Raw genomic sequence first — 17,923 nt, 5'->3', positions numbered from 1 at the left:
TTAGATCAAACAAGGGCCGAGAGACAGGATGCAATTCACTTGTGAACAACCAGGCAGTCTAGAGGTGATGGATCCAAACCATGCCTAATCTAACATTTTGATTGCCAAGTGACTGATTAGCTGCTGTCTAATCCCACAGGCACTCAATATCTATGTGTGCCTAGAATTTGTTAATTAATTTTCTTTAAATGTCTGCTTCTATTGTATTTCCTTTCATAATAAATAATACTTGTGGGCAGTCCCATAGAGATTCTTTCCTCTCAGTGTTGCACAGCTCAGCACCCTTATAAAATGCTTAAGATCAAGTGAAATTCACAATTTTAAGAATTCTTGCACTGATCTCATCTTGCAGATAAGCAAGTACATCTGAGAACATTTAACAGACCTGAAAATGACTAAAACACAAGAGGAAGAGGGCAACCCCACTCTGCACTTTTATTTATGGAGCTTATACCACTTATCAAGGCTGTAGACTTAATCTCTCCTCATACATAACAAAGTAACCTTATTTTAAGTGCTGTTTTGAGCCCTTTCAGGCCGAGGAGAAAATTGATTTTGGTGTCCCACATCCCAAGGTAGGATCTTGACAAGTGACTGATTTCATAAGACATGGACTCACTGATCTCTATGAGAAATTACTGAATCTTCCCTATTTCTTGAGATAAAGGGACAGAAGAGATGGACAGATGACAACTTTAGAGGTGATTCATGGAGTGCATGCATCAGCCTAGGGTGGGACAGTAGTGGTGCTTGCTGCAACAGCTGTTTAGATAAATGAAGCCTGTTTCCTTTGGAGTTCACTCCTAGCTAAAACAGATGGTTTCCTGTTCAGCTGATATATTCAGACCCCTTCCTTAGGCACTTAGTCTTCCTTAGATGCTTATTTTAAGCTGGGGGTGGTTCCCAGCAGTATGTCTAGCAATCAGTCATTGCCACACTAGGTACTGCAGAATCTGTGCATTTTTGGGAATCTGGAATGAAGGCTGCTGAGTTCTGGTGGGTTTCTTTTGAGAATGTGAACTAAATCACCAAAGGAATGCTAAAAGGTGGATCTCCTGATTGTGGAAATAACTCAAATGGTAAATTTTTCCTCTGCATACACTAGTTTTAGTTGTGGTTGAGAGCTCTCTATGTCTTCACATCTTTGGTCTGCAGTTCTGCATTTTCTTCATCTCCTTTACCTCCCTGCATTAAATGTCAGAGCTAATTTAAAATAATTCTTTGTCCTCAGGATCCTTAGGTTCTATAGTTCATGTGGTAATTGCTTGTGTTTAGAAGGAACATGAGTTTGGCAAGAGCACATTAATCCTTAGCAGAGACTGTGTTGATTCTTAATTGCTGTGTCTCTGTTGCTAACCTGTAGTACTCTAAAGATCATGTCAGAATCAAGGTTTTTGAATAAGTTATGAATTGCTTCTCTGATCTGGATTTCCAATGACTGCAGTTCCCAATCCTACCATATTAAGTAAATTAGAAACAAAGGAACATATTCTCAATGCTGAGTCTGAGTGTTCTAAAAGTGTATAGTTAGTAAGGCAAATCATCCCTCCAGCTCACAATGGAAAACTTTAATTCTTGCAATCTTTTGCATGCTCTGTAAATCCAGTCCTGATGCAGCACATAGGAATAAAGTGCTGTACTGTAGAGTGGAAGGCATGTTTTAGCAAATACAGAGGTGGCATTTTCAAACTGCAATGTGAAGAAAAATTCACAGAGACTACTAAAGTATATACTTGTCCAGTACAATACAATCTATGCTAATAAGAAAAAACTAGGCCACATTATTATACATAACCTGCAGCTTAATGAACAAAATTTTAGCCTTCATTTGAATATGCTTTTTATTATGCAGAAACATGTTTTCCTGTACCTGACACTGTTCTTGGTTGGGTGTAGCACTGAGTCCTGTTGCTGCCATGTAAGTGCTTCCAATGGTCTTTATCTTTTCAACTCCACTGAACTTTGGTTTTGACAACAACTGTAAAACAATGGCAGTCATTCATTATTCAGATTAGCAGCTCTGTCAGAGAATCAAGTCTTAGAACAGTTTCTGTATGGACCTCAAATGGCTTCACAAATATATACAGGATGAAGGCCTTAAGGATGGATAAAACAATGGTTATAGAACTCCAAGGAAAGGGAATTTCTGTCTTCTAAAACACCTTTTTACTATAAAGAGATGAAATTTATAGTCGTGAGAATAAATTCCATCTTATTTTACATACAGCTTTTAAAAGTCAGTACACTTCGCACTCATGTGATATTGCAGCTGGATCACCATGCCAGCCAACACTTAAGCTTTATGCAGCTTTCTGAAAGTAAGCATCTATTCCATGCCAGTGGAATACTCCATGTCGATAGGACTGAAGTCCAAAGATTTTAGTTCATATATCCCAGTTTGTTTTGAATATTGGACACCCAATGCTCTCCAAATGGGTTTGCTGCTAAAATACCCTCTACAGCTGTAGATACACAAATCCAGACTGTGCTCTCTGAGTCATGACACGATTTTAATGCCTTTTACTGGTATTTTCATCACTAATAACTTCCCTATAGAAAAATACTGTTCTCAGTGAGGCTTAATAGATGCCTTTTCCCAATCCATCTGTAGTCATACCCTCGACTTGCTTCTGACTTCAGAAAGTGGAACATTACAACTTTTACAATCCTTTGGTTTGCTTGTGTATCAAATCATCAGTGCAGATCAGGTATAACACAAAGTTATACCTGACTTTAGACATTCATATTTAGAACCTCTGATTAATACATGGCAGGTAATGTAACTGTTTCAAAAGCTGCAGCTAACAGGCAAAAAAAATATATACTCACATGATTCTCACTATAGCAAATCAAAAGCAATTGAATATGATGTCAGATCAATATCTGATTTATCCCACATAAATCTCTTTTTCCTTTAATAGTCCCTGTAAGTATTTTCTGACAGCTCTTCCACTCTCTCCTTCAAGTATGCTTTCTGACTGTTGCATATCATGAGTCAGTAAGATTGAAACCATCCCTGTTGTAGGTACATACATCATCAAAGTCCGCAATGATCTCATTTAGCAGCCTGAGACATTCCAACCCTTCCTTATTTACATCAGATTCTGTGTAAAATTCCTTGAAATCCGGAACAGAGGCAAACATGACACAGACACAGTCGTATGACTGGTGATACAGATCCTGTCCAAAAGAAAACAGTATAAAGAAAAAGAAATTATCATACCCAGCTGTAAATAAGTTTCCTTATTAACATGCAGTATCCAGGATCTAAAAACAGAGGTGCTGCAGTAGTTGGAATGCCTTAAGATGGAAGTTGGATGTTTTTTGCATTTAGCTGCATTTATTAATTTTAAACAATGCATAAACCTATTCATAAAAGAGACTTAACACATAAAGCTGAAAATATTGTAATGATTTTTTTTTCTTCCTGAACATTAACTTTGTGAAAGCAAAATGTTCACTAATTCATTAGATAGGGCCCATCTCTGAGATTTCTTATGCAGAGAATTTAGTCTAGCTTGCATGACTGGAAATGTATTTTGTAAAACAATATCCAATTTATTATTAGCTGTTTGTTATTGTACTAACTAAAAAACTGAACCAAAATCACAAACTCAATATAGTACAAATGCATAATGCAAAATGACCCTGATTGATAGTTCCCAAACTAGAATGACAATATGCCTAAGAGGACAAAATAACTACCTTTTTTTTTGCAAAAATCCAAAATATCCTTTCTTTTGCAAAACAAGGAGCTGGACCAAAAAGAAAGAAGTCATCTGAACTGAAACTTACTTACGGCAGAGTCTGCACTACCCTCTGTGACCACTGAAACGAGAGCATCTCCACAGAAAGATTCTGGTGCTAAAATTGACCACCTCTCACTACCCCCTTCAGTTTCCTCTCCACTGTCCTTGAACATTAGACTATCTCTTCTTTCAGGACAAATTCACATTCCCCCAAAAAAGACAGAAAGAAATAAAATTTATTAAACTAACACTAAAAAAAGAAATAGCATCTATACACAAAGGTAGACACAGCAATAAACGAGGCTGCTATCTACTTTAATGTCAAATTACCTTCAAGTTATTATTTGAGTAAAAAGTGATTTCAATACTCACATGCAAAGGATTTATTCAGTGAGTTCAAGAAGCATAAGATAGTATTTCCCTTTTTACTTAGCAAAGCTTGGGTTTTGCAATTTGACAGTCAGTGTGTCCTTTTGGAAGAATGTGGTGTGCTTGTACACAGATGTGCACATAGTGGATCTTTACAGCTGATATACAACTGAAAAATAACAGAGCTATGGGAAAACTGCTGACTGCTTCATCCTATCACAGGTGTGAGGGAAGTTTCTGAGCAAACATGAAAATAATGATGGACAGGAAGGAACACATGCAGCTGGAGGAGATAAATTTTTTATTACTAGATTTTTTGTGCCTCCTGTATTTTCTAGGGATTTTATGCCCATACCATCACTGAAGCTCCACCACAACTGTATGCTGTAGGGATGGAATATATTGATTCAGAGCTCCAGCTGTTACTCTCTTGTCGCACCATGATTAAATCCAGATTTTTGAGACTCTGTTGTGGGAAACCCAAGGGTCAAGCCAGTAAGGAAATCTGATCTGAATGTGAGTGTGTGGTGTGTGAGGAGTCAAGCAGGGCACCTGTTGGCTCACTGGAGCTGCCCACTGTGAAGGGAATTCGGTCCCTTCTCCGGGAAGGTCTGACTGCCAGAGCGGCTCCTGCATGATCAGATGGGGTATTTCCTTAACAAGGTACAGAGACTACATTCTGTGGTTAACCCAGCTTTACTTCTATTTCCTCAGGTCATCTTCCCTGTAACTTCATTTGAATTATAGCAACCCATTTGTCCTCCTTCCTCTCTAATGGTGGCAATATCCATCCCCACTAATGAATGCTCAATAACATAGCACCATCATGGAAACAACAAGTGGCACTATTTATAACCAGATAAGTAGTAATTGTGACTATCACAATAAATTTCAGAGAATTTCAAGGAGTCATCCCCATCTAGTTTATTTTGATCATATTAATAAAGGATGTTACAATTGAGTGCCTTAATTTTCCATAGAATTCTTCTCTTGAAACAGTACTCTCCAAAATGTGTAGTCAGAAAATTAAGTGCAATACTATTCTAGGAAGGAACAGCTTTTCTTATTTTAACAAAAATAAAATCATCCTGTCTTTTGCATTCAATCCTTTTCTTTTCTCTCTTTAATAACATCTGAAATTCTGCAAGTATGTTCCTTTTACTGTCTCCTCATCTCCAGTGTCTGAAAATCTTCCTGAGTTAGAGAAGGCAAATCAGTCCAATTCTATCCCTTGGAAGGGTATGGTGGTCAGCTTCTCTGGGGCAGAATTTTTTCTCTAAGTAAGGTGCTAGCTCCATCCTGTAGCTAATAAAGCACAATTCCTCCTGCTCAGTGATGGGCTTGCCAGTTAGCTTGCAGCACAAAAGCTCCCAAGCACTTTTTACTAATAGGGAATCTGAAGGATAAAAGCATTAAGGAGAAAGCTGCAAAAGCCAGGTGCAGATATATTTAATCCTGGCCCTGTTTCCTGCTTTTCATTTTAGATTTGAGCCTGTCTTTCAATTGGAAAATAACCTGTCTTGTATCCAGCATGCAGACTATAAGCAGAACCCACCTCTGGAGGTTCTGGTTAAAGCAAACAAACCTTTATTATTTACTCTGAAGGACCTTTGCTTTTGGTGTATTAGCATTAGTCAATATATGTATCTTGTTATAAAAAGACCTTTGTTGGTCATTTGAAACTACAGTCCAACTGCTCCCAGTTAGCATTCATCCACTCACTTTATCCCTTTTTATTTCTTCTGCCTGTTTTTCAGCAGCACACTTTATCTTCCCTTTTCTCCATATACAGCTGCATGCATAAAATACTAAGGGAAGTAGTATTTTGAAATAGAATATTCATCCATTTTCTTAATCTCAGAATCTGTTTTAAACAGAAAAGAACACACATCAAACTATACTAACTTGAATGTTTGCAGCTAAGGAAAATATGGACAAATTTCAGTGTCGTATCTGTTGACTCAGGTATCCACACAGAGAAAACAAAGGCCTAATCTGCCCTAACATCTGTATCTACATACAGAACATTGCTAATATTGAAACAAATCTAAAGACATGACAGATACTTATATTCCTGAATACTTCCAGAGGTTTGAAAGGGCCTTCCTTTGAAAACTGTTGAAAGAAACAAAACCAAGAACAACTTGAGTTCGGTTTTTTGGGGTTTTTTCAATGGATGTCATTAAAATCATGACAAATCATTTTTACTTCACCTGACATGATGAGTTGGGGAGCTCAGCACATTACAGTTTCTGTGCCTCATTAAATTAAGTAAACTCATTCCAACCTAAGAATCTTGAGGGGTGACAAGATAAATCTGGTAGCTGACACAAAGGTAAGCAGATGGTGCTGCTCTGCTGGGGAGCTGAGGTAGAGTAGCACATAATCAAGAAAGCAATCTCCTGATGGTTTGCTGTGTTTAATGCCTTAACTGAGAACTGGAGCTGAGTCAACTTGGCCTCCAGCCAAAATCTTCACTGCATTCAAAGGAACCCCACAGCAATTTTTGTTAGCTACCAAATGAATATTTGCAGGGAATACTAAAGTATTGAAATGCAGTCTTGATTAGTACTGCTTAATGCAATCCACAGTGAAAAGGAAGATGTTGTCCTTTTCGGCTCAGGAGATCAAAAATGAATCCCTAAATCTGCCCTCTGCCCTCTTTTGTCATTTTTGAAACAATTATTTGGCAAGCACAAGTAATTAAAAATCTTACATTTAAGAACTCTATAGCTGTTACTCTCTCTAAATGGATTTTTATATATATATATTTTTCTTTATTATTACTGTAAAGGAATATTAGGACCAGATCTAATTTCCAGAAAAGTAAAGATGGATCTTTTGGGTGACTTTTCTGGTGATTGGATTAGGTCCATTAAGCAGTGAATAAACAGGTAATTCAGTGTTCAGAACATCTTTCCAGAATTAACATAGCCACTGTTTCAGGGAAAAGGTTAATTTTCACTCCAATAAACAAGCTCTCCAGTGAACAGAAGAAAATTCAGAACCTGGTTGCAACTCCACTCTGATCATGGAGAAAAAAGTATCTGAATGCATATGATTTAAAATTAAACCCATGTTGATTCAGCCATTCTGTTCTTCCTCCTCCTCACCTATTTTTACCGTCGTTCAATAGGCAAAGTGCATTGCCACTTAGGAAAATTTCACCTTTTTATTTCAGGGTATTATGGTGTATTCAGTGCTGTAAAGCAAACCTTACAGGAAGGAAGTGGAAATGAAAGTGTCTGTAAATCTATATTTTCGCAAGGACCTACTGTTCAAAACAGCATTAAGCGGTATTTCCAGGGTACACTGCTTTCTTACAGAGTAGAGGATATACAGAGACAGCTGACCTCATTCTTCAGGTTTCTTGCCAAGAAGTGTTCAGCTACGTGGGCTGGAAGCACATTCTCCAGAAGCACCCGATTTAGGTTCTCCATGGTTTCAATCTCCTCCCGCTCTTTTTTGAACTTGTTCTTCCACAGGAAGTCTAACCTACAGTAATATTCATTCTGTTACAAGAGGACACAGAAGTAAAGAAACAATAGGCATCTTGTCCTGCTGGAGTACAGGTTTAAGAGACAAAATAAGCACAGTACACAACCCCTACAATGCTATTATTTGGCTACTCAAATATAATTCCAGGTCCCACAGAAGTCAAAACCCAAGCACTGACTTTGTGACATACATTTTATCAAATCCAGCAAAAAGGCCCAGGAGAAAATAAGAAAAGTTGCACGGTGCCTTAAACAATAGAAGATTTATTTATCTACTCTTAAACTTGAGTAGAAATTAATTTCAGAATTCAAACACTGTAAGGGAAACAATTTACAGTTTTGTAACTTAATATTATTTTGTAAGTGCAGAATTTCACTTACAATAATGGGCATTTCAGGAAGACCCTAACTTTTACTAACTGGGACTTACACCATGCCACCAGCCTGGAAAAAAGAAAACAGCCCATTGATATAATATACATTCAGTATATCAAATTATGATCAGACTATCAAAAATGGCCCAGTCAGTTAGGCCAATTCAGTTGAGTTTTGGTTTTGGTAGTTGCGCTTTTTTTGGTTGGTTGGTTGGTTGGTTTCACACTCCTTTCTGTAATACTTTATCCTGCTTTTCTTTTTGTCCCAGTAGCTTTTCAGTAACCACAACAACAATACCTGGAACTATATGAAAATACGCAAAGTCCTTGGAATATCAGTATGTTTTGAGATCCAATTTCACTAGAAAGGTGGTTGAAAATTAATAAAGCTGCACTTTTGTGGAGCTCTCTCTACTTCCTTTCAGTATTGCCAAGGTGTTGTCATGAATTCGATGGTATTATTTCCACAGTAAAGCCTCCTTCTCTTGGCCTATTTCATTTGACCTGATAAAAATCAAGAGCTATTTCAACATAGTCTTAATTGTTTAACACTAACAGGCAATCTCAGTGAAGACTATGTTATTAACCAGGAGAATATGATTATGATGGCAATCATTATAGAAAAACTTAAAAGTGCTAGCTACTGGTATTAGCAGTCAGTAAGCATTGACATAAAAAATGAGAGTAGTCCTTCTGACTGGACAGTGGCTGTCACAGCTCAAAATGATTCACAGATATTCTATTGAGATCAAAGCCAAAGATAAGAGTAGAAAGTTGAAATTAGATGGTATTAAAATGATTTGGCAAGCTTTTAAAAGGCAATGAAAGAAAAAAAACTGATGAAGCAAAACTGTAACTTCCAAATACTTGCAGGATGAAAAAACAGTAAGAGGAAAATTATTCCTCCACTTAAATGCATAGAGAGAAATATACTCAGGTTTCCTTTGAATTGGTTGATAAGGGCCAAGTAGTATTTAAATATTTAATTACAAAACTGAAAGAGAACATCCATCACATGAAATCACTGTTACCATACTCTCTTTGTGCTGATACCAATACTACTAAGGACAGAATGCAAACCTGAAATGCACTGCAGAAGAAATATTCTGGCTATTCTGACTCAAAGGTGGCATTTTTCTGAAAGTAAAAGGGGTCTTGACATCTTAGAATGGATCATGCTGCCTCTCAGAAATCTGGACTTTGAATGACAAATACACAAATAAGCTGGATATTTTAAATAATTATATGTTACTAAAGGATATTTGCAAACTATAGGCAAAATAAGAATGGGAAGAGACTTACATACTTGTACAGAAAATCATAAAGGTACAGAGAACCTGAGAACAGATTTCTGCAGGAACTTGGAAATAGGATTTTATTGTTGCCCTGTCATTGTGCCTGTATTAAATGGCAATAATCAGTCCTATAAAGTTTGAGGTCATGAATAGGGATTTTTTTCAGAACTGTCCACATGATGCAAAATAGATGCAGTCACTTTTTTAGAATGTTTATATATATATATGCACTAGATATTTGTACATCCAAGAACTTGGATTAGTATAAATATAAATACACATAGATGGTAAATTCAAATGCCACAAATGGTATTCATGCAGAAAAAATCCAGTAAAACCCTGGGATGTCAAAATTCTTGGCATAAATTCATAAAAGTAACATGCCTGCTGAAATTAAATATCCACAGATTGTACCAACTTTGTAGTGAAAAGAAAAGGTGGTAGCTAAGTGAAGTTTTCAAAAATATGCTTATTCTTTAAAAGCTCGTATAAAAAAGATAATTTATTTACTACCTTATTCTTTACTGAATTAAATTTAGGCTGATCCAAAAAAGGGCAAAGAGAACTCCGAGATCAGAAAAGAAAAATCAGAATGTATTCTACAATTTGCTTTGAAATTAGAAAGGTCAGCATATCATATTTCAAAAAGAGAAGAGCACCAGCTTATTAACTTACTTTGAATTGTGGTGGTGGTGGTTTTTTTGTTTGTTTGCATGATACGAAACTTATCCTGATCAGTCAAGACAGAGTGTTAGAGAACTGACAAAGGGTATGATTTCCAAAGGCAAGTCTTTGGAAAAGAAGCAGGAACAATAGAGCAAGGTACTCTGTAAAAAAAAAAACCAGCAAATGCTATGGAAAAGAGCTATTTAGACATACTGGCTAATGCTGATACAATTGGATGAGTTGACATACTTTCTCTAAACATGCCTCCATTTACTACAAAGAAGTAAATGGTCATGTGACTAGCAGTGAAATTTGAAGTAAGTTTTCATTGAATTCTTTCAGAAGAGGCTCTTGAAGAGACTACTTTTTTCAAAAAGAGAAGAATTCCCTCACAAAATAAAAGCTCACTAAAAACCAGAACAGAGACAACAAAGAAATAAGTTTTACAGATCTGGGAAGCTGCCACAAGCACCTCAGCAATAAAACTACCAATGAAATTCAGTGTGGATAACTACAATATAATCAATCATGGAAAATGATCTATACAGCCAGCCTATAGAGGAACGGGACACATAACATCTTAGGTGCTGTTGAGAAAGGAATTCACAGGCTATGTCAATACTGGATTCAAAGCAGAGCATAAGAGAGATTTAGTGCTCAACAGTGTTTAAATGTGAGCACACTCCTAACACAGTCAAGCCCACACCAATCTGGATTCTCCTGGGAAGGGTGGAAGAATCACCATTCTCAACACATTGTCTGCCTGTTGCCAGCCCATTTTCAGGTAACTCTCGGGATCTGTACGCAGGGTGAAATGAGTCACTTTGTCTCAGTGTCAGGAAATTATTGTCACCTATGCGGGCAGGGCCATCAAAATAAACCAATTCTGCTTTTTCCACCTCACTTTTGTCTGTTCACCCCCATTCTTCTGGCACAAACACTGCTGTGGCCATGCCATAAATCTTGAAAATAGATCTGGCTCAAGCCCAGGCAAGAAATTTCTGCAGGGTTAATTTTTAATCCTGACCATTTCCCTATTTTGATCCACTGAACATCTACACAGTGAGCTGGGCCAGTACAAATGAGGAGACAAAAGGATAAGAATAAGCAGCTGAAGGAAGGTCTGCTTCTTCCAGCAGTGATACTAGCTGTGCAGCTAAAGAAATTAAGCAGGCTCATAAACCATGTAATGATATACTAACTCTTCCTCTCTTCATCCCCACTGAACCAGAGGGTCTGATTCCCTGCCTCTGCTTTTGATTCAGGAGAGGCATCTCTATGACCAGTGGTGACCATGTTCACAGAGCTAGGTTTGCAAGAAACCATCCACTTATTGTTTGGATGAACATTTTGGTTACTCATCCTAGGGACAGAGGAGCACCAATGGCAGCTGAAGGGAAATAGAAAGGCCACCCTTTTCATCAGTAGCTATTATCTTTAGCATTTTTTAAATAATCAGATACCAAAAGAAGAAAAAATATGTATTATCTGCAAAAAATGCAATAACTAACAGAGAAATTACTTGCATATTACCCTCTGTGGAAGAGGGATAAAGAAGAATTTGACTTTGTTGACACTGCCAAGATGGCTCAACAGCATCCTGCAAGTGCCACTCAATAGAAGTCGAAAAGAGGAAGTTTAAAAACAGAAAGACAGACACTGTCACATGAATTTTTATCAAACTGTGAAATTCATTATCAGTATTGGGAACACCAGGAAGATAAAATGGATAAAGAAAGGATCAGACAGTGACACAGAAAGTAGAAGAGCCAATAGCTATTAAACACAGCCACAGAAATAATAACTGGCAGAAGGTGGGAAGTATATGTCCATGAAAAGGTCACTCTATGCAGGTAGATTTCCTCCTCTATTCTTTTTCCAAGCATTTGCTACCAATCAATATCACCAACAGTAACTTTAAATGGCAGGTCTTATGCAAGGTATGTAAAATTAGTTCATAACATTTTCCAGTAATATTTAGACTTTGCTTGAGATCATTTGAAAATGCAGAAGCTTTTTTCTCCATCTTTAAGGGAGAATAAGTTAGAAAAATCAAAGGCAAAAGACTGAAGAGTTACAAATAAGTTCTATCATGACAAGGTTCTTGGACCTGCAGTTCTGAAAATGAAGACTTTTTCCATTATGCAATAATTTCTTAGTTGGTGTGACAGAGAACACCTCTAGTTGTGTGCAGAACAAGCTTCCATGTTGATGTGACTGAAAGCACAAAGAAATTTTTCCTTTCCCAGTGAAGATGATATTCCTTCTTTCCTTTATTCTTGGTATTGCACCCTCTGCCTCCATCTGAAACTTGGGTTGACAGAGACTAAAGATTCTCCACTGATGGGATGAAGAACTTGTCCCTCTTTCTGAGGGAAAGTAGCTGTGCTCTAGACCCACCCTGTCACCACCATCAAATGAACAAACTTCAACGTGCTGCTGGTGACAAGGCAGATGAAGAATGTATTTCTAAATCAAGAAGGATGTTCCCCACTACAATAAATACTGCAGAAACTGCCAGATAACAATTTTTTTATGTAGTAACCTGCAGGGCCTGCATGGCAATTTAAATGACAGTCATTAACTTTTGAGGAGTTGTAATGTACATGAAATATTTAAGGACAGTCTGGGATAAAATCCTTTCACAGCTGCAGTCTGTGAAGGCTCAGGCTGTTCATGAGCTCTCACATGGATTGCCTCTTCCATTTCAGAGCCCTGTCTTGTGCACTGCATTGTTCTGGCACAATGGGCTGGAACTGCATATTTTAGCCTGAGGATTTAGAGAAAGAACTGCCCTTGCATCTTCCCTCAGCTTAGTACAGGGTAAGACCATTGACATCACATTCATTCTGGAAAAGCACAACTGGGTCATAAAAAGAGTCATTTCCTGTTGGGTCACAGTTTTAGTGAAACCATGGCCTCAGAATGTGGCACACTTCTGTGTGCATGCTGTATTGTTTCTGTGTCTGCACCAAATTGTAATAACTGAAGAAAATAGCTTGCAATTAAGCAACCAGGGAGACAGCAGATGGATGCAGACAGATGGGAGCAAACTGGGAAGCTGCAAGCCAGTATTGGTCAGAATGACAAGGAGTAGTCACAGTACACTATCATCATAGTGTCAGTGATAGTTATTGGTGGGTTTAAAGGGTGTATTGGAAGGCAAGAAAGAAAATAATGTTATACATGCTCCTGACACTCCTTTGCAAGGGTATGGGAAAGAACAGGACAAAGGTGTTTCTTTGAGAAGGTGACAGGCTGCACGTGGCAGCTGGCATTGCGTCCACTGGTGCAGGTGAAGAGAAGTGTGTGTCTTACCTGTCTACCCAAAACCAGTAATGTGATGAAGAATATGAACAAGGAAATTGAGCCCATGGTCTTCAGGTCCTTCAGTATTCCTGGCCTATAGAATAAAAATTTAAGTAAAGCAGGTTGCTCAAAAGTTAAACCAATATTAATTCGAGCACAAAAATAAGACCACAATTTATATGTCCTACTTTTTGGTACATAAACTAAGAACATGTAAATATGATACGATCTATTATTTGATAAAATATCATTATTTTTATTATGTAGCTTTAATTACCTCTGCTACATTCTCTGCAAATGTGCCTACATTTTGAAGTCCAATAATAAGACGAGGATTTAAGAAAAATAATATCCTTTTTTACTTGCAAATGGAGAGTATTTGTGACTTATTCTATACAAGTAGAATAAAAATAGATTTTTAATGCAATAACACTATTTCCATTGTGGAGAGCTTGACCATATCCAATGAATATGAAGAAACAGAAACTAAAGCACCTAACTCCCAAGATATCTTTTCACCTGAGGAGGCACAAACTAATCTTGTACAGAGTTTATTAAAAACTCTGCTTTGGCAAAAGTCACTAAAGGTAGTGGAAAACAGTTCACACTAGAACTCTCCTACTTATGTCACTGAAATAAAAACCTTGGCAAGAGATTTAGGAAGGAAAATACCAACATACCCAGAGCTTGACTGACAAAATCAAAGCTGCCAGAAGCACAAGCTCAATCTAACCTGTCCCCTGGTTCTCCATACCATCACACACATACTCTTTCCATTAATAAAATTGAAACAAAGACTTGGGTTTGTTCACTTGATCTTTAGATTTAAGTGCAAAAACAAACTACACTTGTTTTTTTAAGTTATTTTTCAATTTAGATCCTTTTCCATGATTGTTACAGCATAGGAAAAATGATATTGAAACTGCACTATGAATATCCAGATTTTCTGGTGTGGCATGTGTCATACACTTAGCTACACAGAAGAGAATCACCTCTATATTTTGAAAATGAGGTAGAAATTACATCTGTCCAAAAATTATTTTACAGAGCAATAACAAGAACTAGAGTCATAATTTTGGTCCTATATATTATCAGCTGTAACAAAGATTTCAGCAGTCTTACCAAAAACTTAAGATACAAATGTATCTTAAGGAAAAAAAAATCCAAATTAGTAGACTGTTGGTCTACAAATTTTTCAATCACTAAGACTTCATTTGTAAACATTTCAGACTTTGTAGTAGTTCTGGGGAAGCTTATTTTCTTCAGCTTGTAGCAAATATGCTCTAAAAGCCTTAATGATGTGCAGCCTGAGGTCTTAACAAACTTGATGATGACTTCTCGTAACGTCCTTTGTGACAAAAATGCAAATTAAACCATACTCTGTTTCTTACAGTGTGTGACTTAAATGCCTTGTCAAGACTTCTTTTATTCTAATGCTCTGAGGTGTGACATTAAATCAAATATTAACTGCAGCAGGACAATGATTTTACACTGTGACTCAGATTACACAGCCACGTATGTTCCATGACATAAGAGCTACCATGAGGAATATTTAACTTCAGAAAGACTGGAGTTAGCCACCTACCTTCTAAGAGGTGCCATTGCATACATAAATTTGCTGTAGTCATCCAGCATGGGCCCATGAGTGTGCAGAAGGATAACATTGTAGCCCACCAATGCAATCAACATTATTACCATTTTCAACTCATAATTTATCCTCAGGAAAACAGAACAGGAAATGAGCCCTAATATGCAGCTGTATATAAAATACTGACAAAGAGAAATCAAATGGAAAATATTTAGAATTTGGCTCTTGAGTAGGAAATCATGCATAATAAAATGCTCAGGCTACTTTAAAAAACAAATTGTTGACTGACCACTGAAGTGTGCAATCTATCACAATCTGGGACACTGTGGTTTATAGACAGCCAATAAAAATAAATTTATGCTCCCTAATTTTCACCCTTTGACACTTTTGATTTACTCATCTACATTTGTGGGATACCACGGCTGGTGTTGAAATCTAATGTGGGAGTCTGTTGCCAGCAGGCTGACATAAGATTTACTCCTGTTCCACTGTACAGTTTTCATTTATGCTTGAGTCCCAGGATTACTCTGTATGTCTTGCTAGCATTTGGGTCAAGGTAAAATGTCTAAAGGCCTGAAGCAATAATTTCATTGCCTGTATTTGCAGCTGTTATAATAAACTGATGCAGTACACAGTTATGAATCTCACAGATATGCAATTTTATAAACAGCTAGGATAGGAAAAATACGAAGCTATTAACAGGGTCAATGCATAATATAAATATAAAAAATCCTTCTCTCAAATCCTGTGGAGTAATAACTGTATAAGAACACATTCAATTACTAAAAAAAAAGTGCCTTTTCTTTCCCATATCATATATATCAACAAAAATATGTATGGTTGAAGTTAAATTCCTGGAAAAATATCTTCTCCTAATACTTCCTGGGAATTGATTACGACATCAAAATTAGTGCTAAAACAGGAATAATCTCTAGAATCATTATTTTATTCTTTAATATGCAACCCCTTTGCCAGAAATGCTTCCTGAAAATTACAGTCCTGCACCTTGCAAGGACGTTTCTTTTCTGAAGCTACAAAGCATTCTATTTCTAGTCATGCTATTTTCAGACTACTGTTGACTTGTTGATGGCAGCACTTCTGACAGAACCTGAATCACTGTATACTAATTTTGGAGGATCACTAAGAAGGATAATTTTCACAGCACCCATCAGACAGAATTTATCTGCCGTCTCAATCTTTGCTGCTACTGTAATTTGCTAGGAGATCTGGTTGAAATAAGAAATAGAACTATTGTTCAGAATCACCAAAAAATAAAACTTCTCTGATAGTTGCATTTCAGAGGAGGTCACACTCCATGATTACATAAAAATAGCAGCATCCTTTTTTGGGTCAATAAGGCATTCTAGTGTTGAAATCAGTTTTCCAAAAAGAAACAAGGGGAGGTTGTCTTGAACCCGCAACTGAATACTGTTTGACAAAGACCCAGAAATTTTCTAGTGGAACAGTCTCTGACAGTGTTCCATAGAAATATATAGAATAGATAGAAAATGTCAGACAAGGGTGGATGAATTAGAAAAGAGTGGCACCGCCACACATTTAAGAATCCAGACCTTGCATTGCAGTGCAGTGTTTCAGTTAGCAACAAGCAGATCTGGAGAGTTTGGCAATTCACAGAGCAGTGAAGCTGAGCAGGCCCCTGGTCTGCTTAGTGCAGCCCCCAGCCCCAGGATAACCTCAGCCAGCTCAGTCAACATCCCAGGAGCCTGCAGGCAGCTCCCACTTGGTACCAACGTGATGCCCCCTCTGCAGCCTTGGCTTATTCCAACAGTGCAAGAGCAAGTTCTCATGGAGGTCCCTTTTGCCTGACAGCTGAAGCAGTGAACATAAATATTTCCTTTTAAGAAAATACTCCAACAGCTCAAAAGAGGAAAATGCTGGGTAACCTCTCCAGAGACAGAACCTGCACCTCATGCTGTATGAGTCAAGCCTCATCATCTGAAGGGGAGTAACTCCATCTAGTCTCTTTTTGTTTCTCGTGCTAGCTAATAAAGGTATTTTAACCAACACCTTACAGAGTCTGGGTGTCTTTCTTACTGGGATCACAGGTCTGGTGTCTTGCACCAGGGTAGTACACACTTAGGAACCAGCCCAATGCGTTTGGTCTCTTCTCTTGAAATTCAAGACCTGCAGTTCTGTATGTATAAACATCTTTACTGAAGTAAGAAGGAATTCTACTTCCGTATGACTATAGACGAAAACTTGAGGAGAAAGTAATTTTGTAAAAAATTCTCCTAGTCAAACAAAACATATTCCAAAACTGCATCTTTTAGATGTCATTATTATAACTTCTATTTATTTAACATGTGGAGGTGGCAGCACTGATACCAGACTGTATTTTGTCCCAGGAGCAAATACACACATCAACTTCTGTTACACACAAACTACAGAAGCACCACAGCAAAATAAACAAAAAAATGTTGCTATAATTTACTGAGGAATCTTTGCTAAGTCTTTTTAAAAAGTAAGCTATACTAATCAAAAAAGTCATTCTGAGGAGTAGAGAAGGAGGCAAATAAATTGCTTTGCTTCAAAATGAACTTAAATCAATTGGAGCTAAAGTAATTCCCAAAGCTCTTATGTACTCATTTTAGATGGCATAGTCAATAGATGTCAAGTTTACTATCATAAATCACATAAAAGTTTATTGACATGAATAAAGGCTTAAAACTAACACACAGATTCAAAATAACACATTTTTAATTTAAGGAAACAAACATTTGTCTAAGTACTAAGCCTAAGTACTCAGTATCTTATAGAGTGAAGAGAGAAAAATTTTAATCCCAGATTAAAGAAAAAAATTAAAAGTGGTAATTCAAAAGGAATTTACAGCTTTTTCAAGTTAAAATATTTGCAGTGTCTGGGGATGAAAACAATGCATATTTGAGAGATGTTTTAAAAGTTTTAAAATCTTTAGCTAACTTTAATTTTTCATTTATTAATGTCAGAAGTTAAATTTTAACGTAATTTTTTTATGCCAATCTATCAAAAAAAAATTTTGTAGATGAAAGAATTTGGTTTAATACTTTAAAAGCTAAAAATCCTGAAATCAGGACAC

At 37.0% G+C, this 17,923-nt stretch overlaps 1 protein-coding gene across 1 annotated transcript in view; it reads right to left on the bottom strand.

Moving 5' to 3' along the window:
• ADCY2 (adenylate cyclase 2) overlaps positions 1 to 17,923 on the bottom strand; it is a 205,370-nt gene that overhangs the window by 8,093 nt on the left and 179,354 nt on the right. The window contains exons 18-22 of the mRNA XM_041475879.1: positions 14,845 to 15,029; positions 13,269 to 13,353; positions 7,472 to 7,630; positions 3,034 to 3,180; positions 1,871 to 1,978 (exon numbers count right to left, since the gene is read on the bottom strand). Of these exons, the coding sequence (XP_041331813.1) occupies positions 1,871 to 1,978; positions 3,034 to 3,180; positions 7,472 to 7,630; positions 13,269 to 13,353; positions 14,845 to 15,029 (684 nt within the window). The remainder of the gene's footprint in view (positions 1 to 1,870; positions 1,979 to 3,033; positions 3,181 to 7,471; positions 7,631 to 13,268; positions 13,354 to 14,844; positions 15,030 to 17,923) is intronic.

Source organism: Pyrgilauda ruficollis, unplaced genomic scaffold (genome assembly GCF_017590135.1).
Source record: "Pyrgilauda ruficollis isolate IOZ18807 unplaced genomic scaffold, ASM1759013v1 scaffold37, whole genome shotgun sequence".
Lineage (NCBI taxonomy): Eukaryota > Metazoa > Chordata > Aves > Passeriformes > Passeridae > Pyrgilauda > Pyrgilauda ruficollis.
Note: the sequence above shows the minus strand (reverse complement) of the source record. Positions and strands in the feature narration are given on the sequence as shown.